General features: G+C 38.0%; 1 protein-coding gene across 1 annotated transcript in view; it reads right to left on the bottom strand.

Annotated features, from left to right (window-relative positions):
* The window catches only part of LOC139128685 (uncharacterized), a 43,368-nt gene extending 39,709 nt beyond the window's left edge, over nt 1-3,659 (bottom strand). Inside the window, exons 1-2 of the mRNA XM_070694421.1 lie at nt 3,508-3,659; nt 2,007-2,105 (exon numbers count right to left, since the gene is read on the bottom strand). Of these exons, the coding sequence (XP_070550522.1) occupies nt 2,007-2,105; nt 3,508-3,537 (129 nt within the window). The 5' untranslated portion in view covers nt 3,538-3,659. The remainder of the gene's footprint in view (nt 1-2,006; nt 2,106-3,507) is intronic.
* Nucleotides 3,660-17,242: the final 13,583 nt, after the last annotated feature.

The raw sequence follows: 17,242 nt of genomic DNA, 5'->3' as shown, positions 1-17,242 counted from the left end.
CGACGGGGACTAGCGTAAATTAGGCGAGTTGGAAAATCAATCAGTATCAAACGAAATAGAGAACGTGGCATGTGTGAGTGTACGTCTTTGCAGCATTCATAAACAAAGACCTTTAAAATTCGTTGTAGTCATCAATGAAATTCTTTGAATAAACAAATTTATTTCGACCATGCTTTGATAGATGAAATGACTTATGTGAATCACGGCCACTCCACAAAACGGACGTCCATCTCCTTCGTGTCGCCATAATGTGGCGTACTAGCTATCTGGACTGGCTTTGCGTTGCAGCTATGACGGATATGACATCAAAATGACTCTTCCATTAGGGGCCGTATATTAAAATATTGCAATAACGTTTGGTTTTACGTGTAGTTCAGTCACTTGAACTTAAATTCTACATTATTTTATCATTATTTATTGTTTTCTTTCATCAAAACTTATGGTTTTGTACACCTTCCTAATATTCACGCACGCACAGTAAGTGAGACTACCCACAAGTCTCCATGATCTGTACACACGGAGATCACTCACTGAACTGAAGCAAATTTCTTCTGTACACAGAACAACTCAGTCCACCTGACAGGTGGTATGATGAGACCATCTTAGTTGCTGAAAACTTTATCTTAAAAATTGTGCAATTTTTAACACCTCTAAACATCGACTTCTCATTCAATTTACTCTTGAATTTCAAACATAATCAATAATTTTGGAACATAGTTTTAACAAATAATCCTGAACTTAAATTGTAAGTTAAAAATTGTTAAGAAACTGATAAAATTGAAAAAGCCTTTAGCAAAAAATGTCTGAGTGAACAAATCAAGGGGGATTGTGGGTAGCCTCACTTACTGTGGCACGCCTTTCATCAAATAGTCTTCTAATCTAGCCTACACATACAGCTATCATCTACATGTACCATCGCACATTGCGATCGCGATCGACACAACATTGAAATACATGCATGTGACGCTATTTTGGGTGTCATTTGTTGGAAATTTCATCTATTCTGCAATTTTTACTTGAATATCGAGGAATAGCATGGTGTTAACACGTATGACATCGAAGACACCGAGATATTTGCAACATGGAGTGGGCAGCAGTCTCATTCAGATCAGAGGGTATCTATTTTTAGTGGAGTGCATGCATGACCATTCATAGTTCTTGCATGCATACATGGTATGACTCTAAGGTATCTTGTCATACTTTTTTTATTCATCTCTTTCGTTAATTAAATGAATTTATGCAAAAATTTACATGCAAAGTACAATTGTTTCTTCACATCTTGCAGTTGGAGAGCAGGCAGTGAAACCATGAACTTCAAAAATTTAACAATTAAAATTCTATGGTTGAACTAATTCCTACCACATGTGAATGTATGTGAATGTTTATATTTACATTGTTATAATTTGTGATGACCGCAATGGTAATTGATTGACAGCGTTGCCATGACAAGCATACCTATTAGCCTTCTAAATTTCTCGCTAAACCTTCTAAAAACAATAAAACAAAATTCCGCACCTTACTGGCAAGTGAGCGTTATCACCCGATCTTCTAAAAGCTTTAGGCCGGAGAGGATACGGGGGTCCAAGATTGGTTCATCGAATGGGCAATGAATCGTAAGATTTCGACAAAGGTTGGACTTTGATTTCTCCAATAACGGAGATATCTATGAAGCCAGACCGTGGTTAATTCCAGTCGGAGGTAAACTAACGTTTTAAGCAAAAAATTGTCCCGAAAATAAATATAACTCGTCATGACTTGCTGGGTCAGCCTTCGAGCAACCGAGTAGCCGACCACGATCGGTTACAGATATCGTGATACACGAGATTCAGTGAAATTTTGACCCTTCCGTGCTGCACTTAACTTACTTAATTTTTTATTTTAGCGATTGGTTTTGAGAGATATCGACCTTGACATACCAAAACATTTCTTATATACTTTGTGTGGGGATTTCACTGAATTAGTTTTGTACATATTTACAACATGAAACAGATGTTCATAATACTCACCGAACCCCAAAAATAACCTCTACCATTGACATCACATCCATCATCTATCAAAGACTTAGCCCTCTCAACATCACCTCGCTGTGCTGCATCAATGAGATCCTGTAATAGTAAACAATAAGTTATACCCTGCTATACTCAGATTCCTGTGATGGTAAATAATTAGTTATACACTGCTAAGCTCAGATTCAGAAACTGCATGAAGGATGATAAAAAATGGATTTAAAAGGATTTTAGTACCAAGCCCAGGGCTTGTTTACATTTATACAATTTAGTGAGTTGTATAATATCATCTTACAGCACGTACATTGGCGGATATGCAGAAAATTGTCTGATGCGCAATACTAGGCACTTATATGTGTCTTATACCCATCTTCGTTTTTTTATTTATTTTTTCATTGATTGCCAAGGACAGCAGTACGAAGGACAGCAAAGCTGACACAAGATGGTCATTTGATCACTTCCTTGTGATTTTGAACATTAATTGAACTCATCTAATAACTCAACTAATAACAATTAGAGCCTTAACAAGGAAAATGCACCATAGATTAATGTTCATAATTTGTTTCATATAGTGTGATCTATTGTTAGTATAAAATATTTGAATTGGTATATTTCTTGATTTCAGAAGTATTGACAGAAATACTGACTGTACAACAATGTCAACGACTTGAGCTTTGACATGAAGCTCGTTAAACCATAAGAATGGACAATGAAAAACACAAGCTCTGCCTTTGTTTCTAGATTTCTTGTCGGCGTTCTGTAAATTGACGATAACGATTATTAAGATGATACTAAGTAATGAACCAAGAAATGGGCAACACTTTGAATTCAAAGTACCATATTGTCATTGCTTACATTATTTTATTGACACGTGTCAAGATGGAGATAGGTAAAGGGTACAACTTTTGCAGCTCTATACCAAGTAGTATTTTTGTAGAGTAGCGTTAAACGTATTTTAACCCTTTGACCCAGGCTGGAAAAAATGTCCGTATGACATCATAAATCACCAGGGGTCAGGGTACAAAGGGTTAAATTCTATGAGAATACCGATCCGCGAGGACTATGGTTAATAACGTTTCTTACCTTTTGTTACCATACTGAAACATTGTTATTAAACGATCGTGATTAAATGCATGCGTGAACGCCATTATCTAAAAACGCTGAAAATTTCCACCACGAACTGTGACCTTTTTACATCCAGGATAGCGATGATCATTCTTGTTAGAAAAGAGCGTGCATGTACCTTGTAATGCACTAGACAAAGTTGTTTTTCGTTCTATGGGTTTTTAGAAAGCCATGCAAATAAGATTTAGTCATACACGTGAAATAGATACAGCTGAGCTTTCCAGTCTGACAGATTCATTGTATAATGTGATAAGTTTTACCGAGTAACATTGCATACCCGTCAAAACTAGAGTAACGTAGCACAGTTGAATGAACTCTTTACATGTTACATACTACAGACGTAAAATCGTGCGAAACAATTTTTAAGTCTGCTAACCTGGGGATTCTTACGATCGCTGGCAGCCATGCTGATGCCATAGACAATGCCAGGAGATCAGCAAACTTCGTTATTGGCCTGTACCTTCTCGACGTCCTGGCAGTCTGTCGAAACAAATATGGCGTCACTCATTAGGTCTCGTGACCGAACATACGCATATTACGGGTAAATCATTAACTTCTTGTCTCCCTATTTCAATACAAACAGCAATAAACATAAACGGGTGTATATTGATATCTCTCTTACCTTGTCAGTGTTTGTTATTGCAAACGGTTCCTTTATATAAGTTATCTTCACGGCAGGAAACATTGAACAATAGAAATAATTCCGAAAACCGATATAGTGTTTTGCTATGAATATATCTCTTTGAAAGACAAAAATCACCACTCTATGATAAACTTCAACGTTTACAGACAAGTATTGTGATTTTTAATATGGATACAGAAGTTGAGATCAGTTTGTAATATTCTTATGGTGGAAGTGACACAAGTACCGGGCGATCTGTTACAGTGAGATATCTAGGTACTCTAATGATCAACAATGAACCGTGGCAACGCAAAAATATAGACTGTGGTTAATTTGATAACACTTTACCAATGTCTGAGAGGTTACAGTAGGACATATTTGTGTTTAGTTGTGATGTAGTGACATTATACACCTACCTTGAGGTCACCTGATCGATGACGGCATTTAAGTATAATGGTCTGACACATCAACTGGATTTGTGCCCTTGACCGATATTGGCAGTGTCACATAGGCATAACTATACAGGTGACGCGATATCAACAAAACTTCGTACCACATCGCCCATATCATAATACATGCTTTGATTGTGACTGTTTTCCTAGCGATCTTTGGCATTAAGCGACGAAATCAACTGTTGACCTTTCTTGACCCCATCAGTACTCATAGAAAGTTGGTTAGTAAGGGGTGACATGATAGTCGTATCAGTTGTTGATACTATTCTGCTGTTAGGTCATTCCACTTCATTAGAAGGTTGTGGTACACTTTGAAAGCGAGCTACTTAAATGTTTAGATGCAGAAACTGTTTTAAAGGGATATTTACTTTTAAGCTCAGTGCTACGTCAGATGTGTGAAAAATAGGGTAGAGTATGTAGTTTTTTTTCTATATTGTGAAAAATAAACTCATCATTCCTTACGAAAGTTATGAGTTACATCAACAAAATCGGCTAAAGTAAAAATCTCGCCATCATAAAAACGCTCTCCACCAAAGGGCTGCCCATCGCACAAATCGAGTAGCTCTACGGCATATATGAATGTAACGTGGACATATTAGCCGTATGTATATCCGGTTCATCTCCAAGAACTGTGCATATCGCACATGCTGAATTTGAAATATCAAATAAGAATTAATAATTTGTGAGAACATTAGAAAAACCCGAAGTAAGTGCAGCGTCGTAACGTATTTATTGTACATTTTCTAAATACGAATAAAACATGTCTGACTCACAGGTATGTATACTGTTTCTATATTATCGTTTATAGCTCACCTTGATAAAACTATACTTGTGTAAACTACCTACATGACCAAAGATTGACTTTTTGTGTCTTACATTTTGTATCCGTAAATTACATGGAATACGACCACGACCTCCTGAATAATTACTGATTTAGAGCAAGCGATGTTGAAGGGTTATCTCGACCTACTTTCCTGACCCCGAAGTGATGGTGATACGGCAGACACTCGAAGTCGCGTTTACTCTACGCACGCGCAAATCCACTACACACGGAGTGTTCACCTCGATAAACGCGTGGACACGACCACGTTGAGGAATCTCAGTCAAAACATTTTTAACTACAAGTAACATTTATACGTGTTGAGATGACTTAATTTTACACAACCTTCAATTTGAAGCAAGCTAATAATCTCTTTGACCTTGACAATTGATGCCATGGATGAGTCAGAACATAGAGCATAGAAAATTCCGATATGTCATAGAAAAGTCAATCTGCAGTGGTCTTACCCTAAGCCAGGTACTAAATGAGAACATTTACGATTAACAGAACCCTGAGCTTGTTTATTTAACCATCCGTGTTCGCCCTTTGATAAGATTTAATGCAAGCTATAAAATACCTTTGCGGCTAAAAAGTCGGCATTGTCCCAAATAGATAACAACAAGACGTGAAGCTGATAAACATGACTGCTTATGACTTTATTTAAATTGACTATGACAGAAAACATGATGATTTACTGTGTAAAGACAAACAGGGCTGAGTACAAAAACTAGCTCCTGGATGATTAATTGGAGAGTGATACAAATTAAACTTAAGCTGATAAGTACTTGTCACCTGTTGAAAATTGTCGAAGCGACATAATGATGCTTAATTAAAACTGACGCAGTAGAAACGCCGAACTCATTCAGACAAGGGACTGGTAAATTTCTTCAGCAGGGGGGGGGTAGATTATTTCAGCTCGCTCATTGGAGCGTGATTATATATATATATATATATATATATATATATATATATATATATATATATATATATATATATATATATATATATATATATATATATATATATATATATATATATATATATTGTGTCCGAAAGTTTCACGGAATACGACTATGACCTCCTGAATAATTACTAATCTAGAGTATGCGATGTAATAGAGTAATCTCGACTTTTTCACTGGCTGCGATGTGGTGGTGATCCTGCAGAAGCATACCATGAATCGCGTTCACTCCAAGCATACGCCAATCCATTACCCACTGATCAATGCGTTCAAACCTTTCTGAAATTACTTTTAAAATATTTTAAACGATGAACCACTTGAACCAAGTCAATGTCAGTTTCTGACCTTGACAATTAATGTAACTGAGAAGAGCACACTATATTCTGCTTTCATAGAAAGGTCAATCTGCAGAAGGCTTACCCCAGCAAGGTATTCAACAAAACATTGACACAGTCTAAAAATAGCAGAGCCGGTATTTACTTAGTCATACATGTGGCGATAGTACGCGCTTTGATAACCTCAATGCAAGCCACAAAATACCTTGCTGCTAAGCAGGAATCAGTCCAAATGTGACCTTAAGTCAAAATCGATGATGACACGTTAAGCCGATACACAGAACTGTTTATGACATTATTTGAATAGACTAGGTCAGGAACAACCGATGATTTACAGTTTTATAATGTTCATGCTCCAAGGCATGAGGTAAACATTTACAAACACAGCGAGGCGACCAAGTGCATAAGACTGAAAGCTATCATATGCTTTAATCGTAGATTGATCGCAGCTTTTACGTGTTGAAAATCGTGAATGGGTGCTTCTGGAGTAAAGATGCAATGGGATTCCTAGGTGTTTGGCTTGAATGTGTTTCTGGTGACGTTTCTCGTATATCCAGTAGCTGTTGAAGATTTAGCGGCCCTGTGCCTTCACAAAATGCAATATGTCTCTATGGTCTAAAATATGAAAAGAAAAGAACAATAAAAAATAGCAAAAAGTATAAAAATCGCTGCCACATTTGATCACGGTTGATTACGGAAATACTAATTATACTCCCTTTCAGTGAAAAAAGCCTGACAAGCCGCTGCTTTGTAATCGAACGTACTTGTACGCAGGACCAGAATATCTGCAGATGTTAAATATCACCCAATATATATATATATATATATATATATATATATATATATATATATATATATATATATATATATATATATATATATATATATATATATACCAGAATATCTGCAGATGAAGAATATCTGCAGATGAAGAATATCACCATATAATATATATATATATATATATATATATATATATATATATATATATATATATATATATATATATATATATATATTATATATATATATATATATATATATATATATATATATATATATATGGCCGGTGTGCAAACGCGTTTGGCGGCTACTCTCCTGACACGATTTGGAAAAAAATGATCCGTTCCCATACTTACAATTCCCCAACTCACCGCAAAACCTCTCCCAATCAGAAAATACTGACACATTCTCCATCTGTAAGCCTCTCGCCACATGATAGAGAGTCACTCAATACTGGTCCGCAGGGCATTTTTATATTGACCGCTATAAAAACAAATTTATGTGACTGCCTTGTGTTAAATCATTCACCCTTCCATATCGCGGTCGCAGAGACAAGCTGCCCCTCGACCTCAATACTATGCAGCACTGGCGTACGAACTTATAATCTACCTCTCTCTGTACTTCTGTATACTTCATGTAAACAAACAGCAAACGATCATCTTAGAAATCACCATGGAGACTATATGACTTCATGTACTTTACTACTGTCAAATATTATGTAATGCCACCGGAATGTGGCGCCAGATTCCTGTCACAAGAAAACAAATCAACACTAAACCAGCGCCAGAAGGTTCAGATGTTGCTTGGTGATACACGGACACATTTGAAACAGTTCATTACCATTCGTTTTTATTTATGCTTTGTCTAACGAATACGTGTTGGTGCAACTAGCGATTGTCAGATCTTCATAGCGCATACAGAGGCTTGGCTAGTCGATTCGCATATAGGTGATTCGCAAAGAGACTACACAGGCACTGTGATGGTGCATATCGACGTGACTGCGGGGTTGCAAGAAGTAAGACATATTGGAAAATAGCTGGGCAGAGCGACCGAACAGCTGTTGAGTGCATGTTCTACCCTGACAAGTATTGCCCTTCATCCAGTCTGTAACACTAACAGGTCGGGGTAAACAAATGAGCTAAACGTTGATTAATCAGACAGCACAAAGGGTGTCAAACAAAAATTATCAGTACTTGTCACAAGTTGAAGATTTATATGGCGACACATTGATGCTTAAAAATGTTTGAATGAAAACGCCCCGCTCCTTCAGATAAGGCTGACACATGCTGGTTGTGTGTTCTGTTTATAAATGAGAAACAAAAACACGGTATTTTACCACTATATTAAAGAGAGTAGACGCGCGTCAGCCCAATAACATAATATACATATATTTGAGACAATTCATTTCAAGTTGGGTGTGCGTCGTGTTGTACGCGCGTCAGCCAAATTACAACACGACGCACAGGCTAACTGGAAATGAATAGTTTAAAATATGATATTATTTTCATAATTTTCAAAATTGAAAAATGGAACTATGAATCTTCTTTTATATACGCATAGTATACTGGACGCCCCGGCCGGCTGCCCATGTCATACACAACTCATACACCTACAGCGATATTATCGACTATTGCTCCGCAGGAAGGAAGCTCAACCCGGATGATGTACTGACTCTATTTTAGTGATATAGATGTTTTGTAATTACGATTTATTATTTTTAATAATTATGAAAATAACAATATTTTAGACTATTCATTCCAAGTTTGCCTGTGCACGACGTTGCGCGTTGCCAGGCGCTTCCGTCACTATTTAGTGTAAGCAGAGTAATATACTGTACACACTTATTTGACTCAGGGTTAACGATGGTGATATTATTAAATCAGTCACTTATGACTACTATGAGAATCATTTGTAAAACCTACAGTGGCCTTATAGTCAAAAATTAGTGCCTCATTTCATTAAATAGGTTTAGTCTCTAATTGAAATACTTGTATTTTCTTTGTATTTCATTTTCTGAAGTCAGAGACATGATAAATGAGATATTCATATTTGTATTTCACACATAGCTGTAAAACTGTTGTCCGAGAATGTAGGCATTAGACTTTGTAACGCAAATCCATTTGTGAGGATAATTTTAGCTGCAATAATTGTAGCCCTTGGTTGGTGGGGATTGGGCTTCTGTCGTGCGGCTCGCGCCTTGCCCCAACCAGGGCTACAATTTCTCCCTATACCTGCTAGTGTAAAAGCTGCAGTGCGGATCTACACTGCATGGTCAAGGCACACACGGGGCCGCATTATTAGAGAATCTCGCCTTACCGTGTGCAAATTTCACTATAATCCTGCTCCCGGATAATGTTAGAGCCCTTGTAACTCCTATCGATGGTCAACTTTACTCCTTGCGGCTGAAAAATGACAGTTTAATGACTCAGGCGCGAAGTCAATTCGAACTGGACCGCCGTCGTTGAACTCTGTACCCAGCCGACTTGTACCATTACATTTTAGGGGTGGCCGACAGGTGTGAGGGACTAATGAAAACGGTGGCACTAGCAGTACAGTAGCGCGCTAGTGGCAGTATAGTTGTTGTTATTTTAACGCTATCTTTTCGGAGGATTGAAAAAGGTCATAGGACTGTTTGCTCCTTTTCAATTACTGCTAGAATACCACTATCGCTGAAAGCAAAGAGAGACCAGTGACCATTGAAGAACTTGCCATCTTTATTTCTGAAGAAGTGAAAGAGATATTCACGCAATGCAAAGTCTGTCGTCTCGTCTTTGCCATTTTATACAGATGCTCTGACAACAAGAGGACACCGCGATATAATTATAAATATCCAATCGATATTTACGGCTAATATACTATACGATATAGATCTCTAAGGCTATAAAATCTTCGATATATATCGGATATTTACCCGCCTAATTAACAAACTCTAGTATCATCTAGTAGCGAAGTTCGAGCCAGACTAGCGCTTGGCCAGAGCTGTAAAGTGGTGAAATGTCTGACAAATATTCGCGAACTCTTTTTAATCTTGAAGCTTATAGTGGTACATTTCCGACTGTTTCAAATGTGCTGAAATAGTTCCGATTCATAAGGGAGGCTCTAAAAGTGATGTTAACAACTATAGGCCTATCTCCCTTCTACCAGTTCTATCTAAAATACTAGAAAAACATGTTTATATTAGTTTTACAGTTTTATGCATTTAATCTTTTTGTCACAACTCACAATCATCAGACAACATCACTCTTGTCACATTGCTTTAGTCAAGTTAACTGACCAGGGTCTATACTTTTACAGAATATAGATGAAGATAATTGTTTTTAGATATACTTAAAGATTTTTTCATCGTTGATCATAACATTTTGCTGAGCGAACTTTCTGTGTACATGTTTTCTGATTTGTCACTGAAGTGGTTCGATCAGACCTTAGGCCAAAAAAAATAAATAGTTTGTTTCTCATCCCCGCGCGCGTCAAGTAGGCCCGCCGCGCCAACCTTTTTTTTTGTTACTCTCAGAGGGAAGAAAAAAAAAATATAAAAAAAAAAGAACAAATTAAACCGTTCAGATCATACCAAAGCAACACAAATATTTTATGATATACAAAACTGAACTAGACAGAACATTGAACATCACACAGTGCTGTAACACTCCATTCAGAACTGTACACTATGTCATTGAAAGCTATCAAAACTGCATTCTGCACTAATAGTCAAAAAGCAGCACTGTTGATATGTTAAAAATTGCTGTGCATTTATCTCTGCATGCATTCCTATGTTCTCATGTTGAAAGCGCGTTGTTGTTGATGTTGAATAAAAAAAAAGTAGCAGCAAAAAAAAAAAAACGCGTCACCGCACCATTTTTGCAAGATGCCTAGGATGAGAAACAAAATATTTTTTTTTTTGGCCTTACAGGAAGAAGTCAATGTTAGCTATTTAGGTGTACACGCTCATGTTTTGTCGATTGGTGCGGTGTATCTCAGGAGTCCATTTTTGTCCACTTCGGATCATGTTATGTATGTATGTCATTTTCCCCCCACACTCATCATGACATGAGTTTAATTAGTCTGGAACATTCTCAACTTTGTGTAAAAATGGGAAGCTTTAAATAGATACTACTACTACTGTGACTACTACTACTTCGGTGCTTCAAATTTTATCAGATTTATTCAAAAACTGCTGAGGTCAATATCAAAGCATGTATGTAAAACATGCTGATTACAAGGAATTTGTTACAAAAGAAAGATGTATCCATGAAAAAGCACAGATGTGAAAATGATGTAAAGAAATCCTCATACAACCCGGCCTACTTCATCATTAAGATGTATGTTGACAGACAAGAAAATGCCGAAATTTTAAATTGATAAACACTGCATTATTGAAGTAGTCATGAGCAAACGGATGGAGGAAGTCCATCTGATTAAAATCAGGTGTAGAGTACGGCGACGTCTTCTCATGCGTACGCGGTATTCTCTCCGAGTCGCTGTCGCCTCTCACTACGCGACAGCGAGAGAATACCGCGTACGCATAAGAAGACGTCGCCGTACTCTACTTCTGATTTTAATCAGATTGGAGGAAGTCGTTCCTATATTAGGCTATTTCCATACTGAGTTCATCATGCACACTACTGTAAAGTTCACTATGGTTCGAAGCGAGACTACATAAATGTCCTGTGAGAAAATTAACCTGGAATGTAATCCGCGTTTGTGTAATGAGTTAAGAAATGCTACGACCCTACAAAAACAGTAAAATACCTACGTGTTGTATACAAATAGCAAAGTATTTGGCAAAGCTGCACTATAAGTAACTATAAATAAATATCGGCGATTTCACAGACCCGGCGTGCCGTGGCACAAGGCTAGTCATTGTAGTATCGTCTAGAGTCCGGAAATTGCCGATAAATATTCTGTAAGTATAGGCGATTTCACAGACGCAGAGTGCTGAGTCCAGTGTCGATCGGCGATTCACAGTAATCCCGAAATCGTCGATATGTCAAACTTTGATACTAGATGGAAAATATCCGATTTCAAAAAAAAATGTTCAAAGTCACGCCGTCATGGACAAGAATGCCGTTTTGGCACCCCACTTCACACATTGTGACTTTTTTAGTCGAACAGATTTTGCTTGGAACCACTCTTTCCACATTGAACAACAGCGGCATCTTGTAAATGTAGTTGTACATGGAGGTGGATGGTTGAACTTTAATAGTTGTGAAAGTTGAACTAGTTATATGGAGTTTAACTTAGGCACACGCCTCTGAACAATGTACATGGACACAAAGTTCTAACTGCTTCAAATGACCCGTTCCCGTGTAGGATTTATTGAACTAGTACGTAACTTATTTGAGAAAGTTGGGAAGATAGAGCACAGGATTTATTGAACTAATTAAAATGCGTAGTTGAACTTCGGCAAAAGTATCTCTCTTTATTCACCAAGAGTTATATATTGTCATGAAAATTACCCACCCCTTTCAATCCCATAAACTAGTCTACGAGTATGGCAAGAGTGTCCGGCTTTGGCTCCGGAGGCAGTGAAGGGCTACCCGTAAGCATGCTCATTCAGCTCCCTCACACCTGTCGGCCACCCCTAAAATGTAATGGTACAAGTCGGCTGGGTACAGAGTTCAACGACGGCGGTCCAGTTCGAATTGACTTCGCGCCTGAGTCATTAAACTGTCATTTTTCAGCTGCAAGGAGTAAAGTTGACCATCGATAGGAGTTACAAGGGCTCTAACATTATCCGGGAGCAGGATTATAGTGAAATTTGCACACGGTAAGGCGAGATTCTCTAATAATGCGGCCCCGTGTGTGCCTTGACCATGCAGTGTAGATCCGCACTGCAGCTTTTACACTAGCAGGTATAGGGAGAAATTGTAGCCCTGGTTGGGGCAAGGCGCGAGCCGCACGACAGAAGCCCAATCCCCACCAACCAGGGCTACAATTATTGCAGCTAGGATAATTTAAGTGTCTTTTTATCTTTGGCAGATGAAATGTCACACTGCTTTGATTTCATTGCAGATGCCTGTCCTATTCTTGCCATGTTGTCTGAATAATACAAACTATTGTGAAAGATTGAATGTCATTCTGCACACAATAGTCATCATAACATCGGGAAAAACAATAAGAATTGCACATAGATAATACATGATTGACCTCATAGCTTATAATTATTTTGCGTCAAAGGATATTCTGCCGTTGGTTATTATGATGTAGGTAACTGAAGATCACACTAACTTACGTGTTCGCTTTGATTACCAGCTAAAGTGAGGAAATTTCTGATCACGGTTTTACCAACAACACCATAAAACATCAGGTTGTTTAGGATTCTAAAGTCTTCTCACCGGGTTACTTGGAAATTTAAACTTTTTGGTTCATTGACTTCAGTAATTTATTCGACATTGATATGATTTCTTGCCCTCTGCATTTTGGATTTACGGGAAATCTTTAAAATCTGATATGATCTCGAAAAGCAAACGCTATGTGGTATTCGGGCGTACAGAGAGAGGACAAGAAAATCATAAAACAGCAAAGAATCAGGATATTAAACTCTCACCATCCATTGTTCGGCAAACAAATCTGATTCCACACTATGATGCGCCCTCAACGGTCTTCAAAGCTTAAACAGGCTAACTAGGCCAACCAAGCTAATAACAGTGGTAGAAAACTTGCTCTACTAGCCTCAGCCGAGCTTAACTTTTCCCATGAAATCAAAAATTAAATTATTTGAGCAACTGGTTTAAATTCTCGAGCCTGTACCCTGGGGGTTAACGCATTCACTTGAAAGTCAGCTTAGAAAAGAGTGCTAAAAATTGATAAATTTAGCTCATTTGATGAAGACATGAGCGCAATGATGTATCGTTTACCGTTTTTGTAACCTTGTAATTGCACTGTTATTCTCTTGGTGGTCGACATAGTAACAGGAATTGGCATGTTGTCACATTTTAATTCACCAATATATTATTTTCTGACTGACGTCTAGAGCTACGTATAAAACAATATCGTTAGTCACTGTGTTAGTTCCTTGTGCTTATTCTGATTCCCGATACCATCAATGCAATTGTGCTTTTGTGAATTGTTGTGATATCGCTGTCCTTATTCAAACTTGTTGTGAGACTAGGTATTTAGAATGAATTAAAGAAATTAAATTATTAATTTTAATGTTTTTGGTCATTTGATTTGTTCACTGCGTACACAATTCTGTGTTTTGCTTACAATTTGGAATATAGGGTAGCTAGGACGGGTAATCCCGTTGTATGTATGTTTGTTTGTTTGACTTTGGCAGAAGATAATTTATATCTTGTTTCGAAAAGGAAGACTGGGCGATAATGGGAGTTCCAACGAGGAATACGTGGTCGGTAGTCTGGACAAAGGAATATTCGTGGGCTGGAAGACAGTTTTTCGAATTAAAGTCGACCCGGGAGGGCATTAGTCAACTTGTTTGTCTCTCCTGAATTTCAGTACTAGTTTCAAGCAGGTTTGTTTATTTCCGGTAAGAATTTCACGAAATCGTCCTCACAGCATGACCTGATATACATCTTGTTTTGAGCGACATGTGTCGGACATGGGGTGTCGGATTGAGATTACAGTAAACAATTACGTTATTTTGCTGCCTTTGTCCTACTGTGTTGGCCTGAAGGTGTATCAATACGCTAAGGCATACATGTAATTGATGACACTTATAGTGTTGCGTATTAAATATCGAAGTAAAAATGTTCAGTAGTTAATAAAGTAATCCATTCAGCTCAGGTCATAATAACTTGTATTTGTGTCTGCTTTATATTCACCGAGGTATTTATTTTCCTCTCTACGGCCCCTGTAAAATGCTGACTGTCGTAAATTCTATGCAAAAGATGTTAAGGAGGTGAGAAAATAACATTGTACTTTACCCTGTTTTGATGTTGTTGTTGTTGTTGTTGTTGTTGTGTAGCTCTGAAATGGAAAATTCCAACGCTAAGCTATAACGATGAAGCTCTCAGATACGTGATTGAGTTTTTCTTTCCGTATTTGTTATTTTTTTTCTCGAGAAGGATAACTTTTACAAATATCACACACTATCATATTGTTCCCTTTATCGATTAAACCTAGTCACATGTTCCCTAAATCGTCCGACTGGCTGTTCCTTAATACGTGCGTTGCGAGGTGCCATCCTGTGTGTTTGCTATGCTAGTTTAGCGGTTGCTTTGATTATCTGTTAACAACATGTTATGACAGAATGTAATACCACGATACCAACACAACATCTAATATCAACAGAATTTTCGAGTCCACAGTAATAGCGCAACAACGGTTAACATGCATTACGTTTACTGCTAAGCGATAATTACTGCTGAAGACTGTTCAATAAATGCCGCAATATACATGTCTGAGACTGCACAATGTTTGATCATGTGCTGAATAGGTAACTGCGACCCGATTCTAAATTGTAATTTTACTAAATGCTGTATTGCTATTATGTTGTCTTGACATCTGTAGCATTGATGAAGTTAAACTGTAGAGAGGGCGTGTAAATAATCAAATAGTCGCATCAGCTTTTCAAGTTATATTAGGTAGATGCATCCCCTTCGGTATATACGTTCGTTACAAAACATCATAATGTCTAGGTGCAATGCCAGTGTCTTTGTGTGCCAATATTTCTAAATATACTGTATTCTACCAGATTTTTTTTTATTCAGTCCATCATCCAACAGGCGTTAGCCCAATTACAGGATGAGGTATGCATAACCCACTAACCCCCAAATGGAGCACTGAGGAGTAAAGTGCCTTGCTCAAGGGCACAACACCATGCTGGAGCCTCGAACTCACCGTCCTCCGACAGTAAGTCCTTTACTCTGGACCTACCGGGTCTTGAACCGGGTCTCGAACTCACCACCCTCTCTGATAGTGAGTCCGTTACCCTAACCACTGGGCCACGGTGCCCCAGAATCGATCTCATTAAAGCACGGTGAGCTGAGCAGCGACCTATTTCTCGCTTTTGTTTGTTCCCAATTTTTTTAGGTCGACAAACTATGCCATAAGGTAAAGCTTTGTGGCGGTCTCGTACATTATCACACTGTACATGTAATTGTTTTGTTGTTTGTACTGCGGTTTGATAAAGTATAGTCACACACCATTGCACAGCTACATGTATCATCAGTACACTTTAAAAATGGAGGTCACACTAAACACAACGCACAACTTTTGTTGTACCACAGCTACTCATGGAACTCGTAAATGTTATCAGGGGCCATTGTATTACCAAAGGTAGTATTTATTAGACATGGCTCTTTCAATATAGTTTTTAAAAGTAGTTGAGATATAGTAACCTTAAATGAGTTAAGGAAATAGGATTCTCAAACAGATAGAAAACATTTTCAATCTACAACATGGTAGACTGAAAGATTCCGTCGCGTGCGGGCGCTCCGGTGCACTGCGACCTACGACCCTTTACCACGACTGAAGGCACACTGTTGAAATCCTGTTCTCCAACAAAATTTTGTTGGAACCAATCGTATTACAGAAACGTAGGTAACAAGACCGCCGACATCGCTCACTCAGTGCGTGATCGTGATAGCATATTCAAAACTGTCGCCCGGCTTTTGTCCCACCTAAGCTTATATCATGTCCTCGTTTGTCAACAAACACAACGTGTTTTCTCAAACTGAAAGTAATGAAAATCGAACGGCCGAAGCTATGCTCCGTTGACGTCTGTGTCTAGCGTTCTGATTTAATCATTATGGCCGATCCGAACAATCGCCGACTTGCATTGCCGAGGCAGTCAGTAAATGTTCTGATTTATATAATATTCGGCCTATGTTCAAAACGTACAGAGAAAAGAGACGCACTCAAAGAGTTTTCCGGCGGCAGAGATGTGTTCGCTATTTTACCAACATGGCCCCACGGTTTGAGAAATCTATGATATACACGCTGGTATCTAAAGTTATGGGCACACTTAAGGGACTGGTTAGTTTCTTCGGCCTGGGGTGGGGTGTAAATATATATGTTATATTTTACATACATTCATATTTTAAGTCATTCTGTGTTTTAATGAAATGGTTGGCATGTCAGTTGTGAGATAGGGATTTCAAAGTGTCAATCTTAAAGTTTGAATACATTACATTTTGAATGAGCTGTGAATGTATTTCACACTTTCTATGCTTAACCAGATGTC

Source organism: Ptychodera flava, unplaced genomic scaffold, assembly GCF_041260155.1.
Source record: "Ptychodera flava strain L36383 unplaced genomic scaffold, AS_Pfla_20210202 Scaffold_64__1_contigs__length_706160_pilon, whole genome shotgun sequence".
In the NCBI taxonomy this organism is placed as follows: domain Eukaryota; kingdom Metazoa; phylum Hemichordata; class Enteropneusta; family Ptychoderidae; genus Ptychodera; species Ptychodera flava.
The sequence above is the reverse complement of the archived record's forward strand: the minus strand, read 5'-3'. Positions and strand labels throughout refer to the sequence as shown.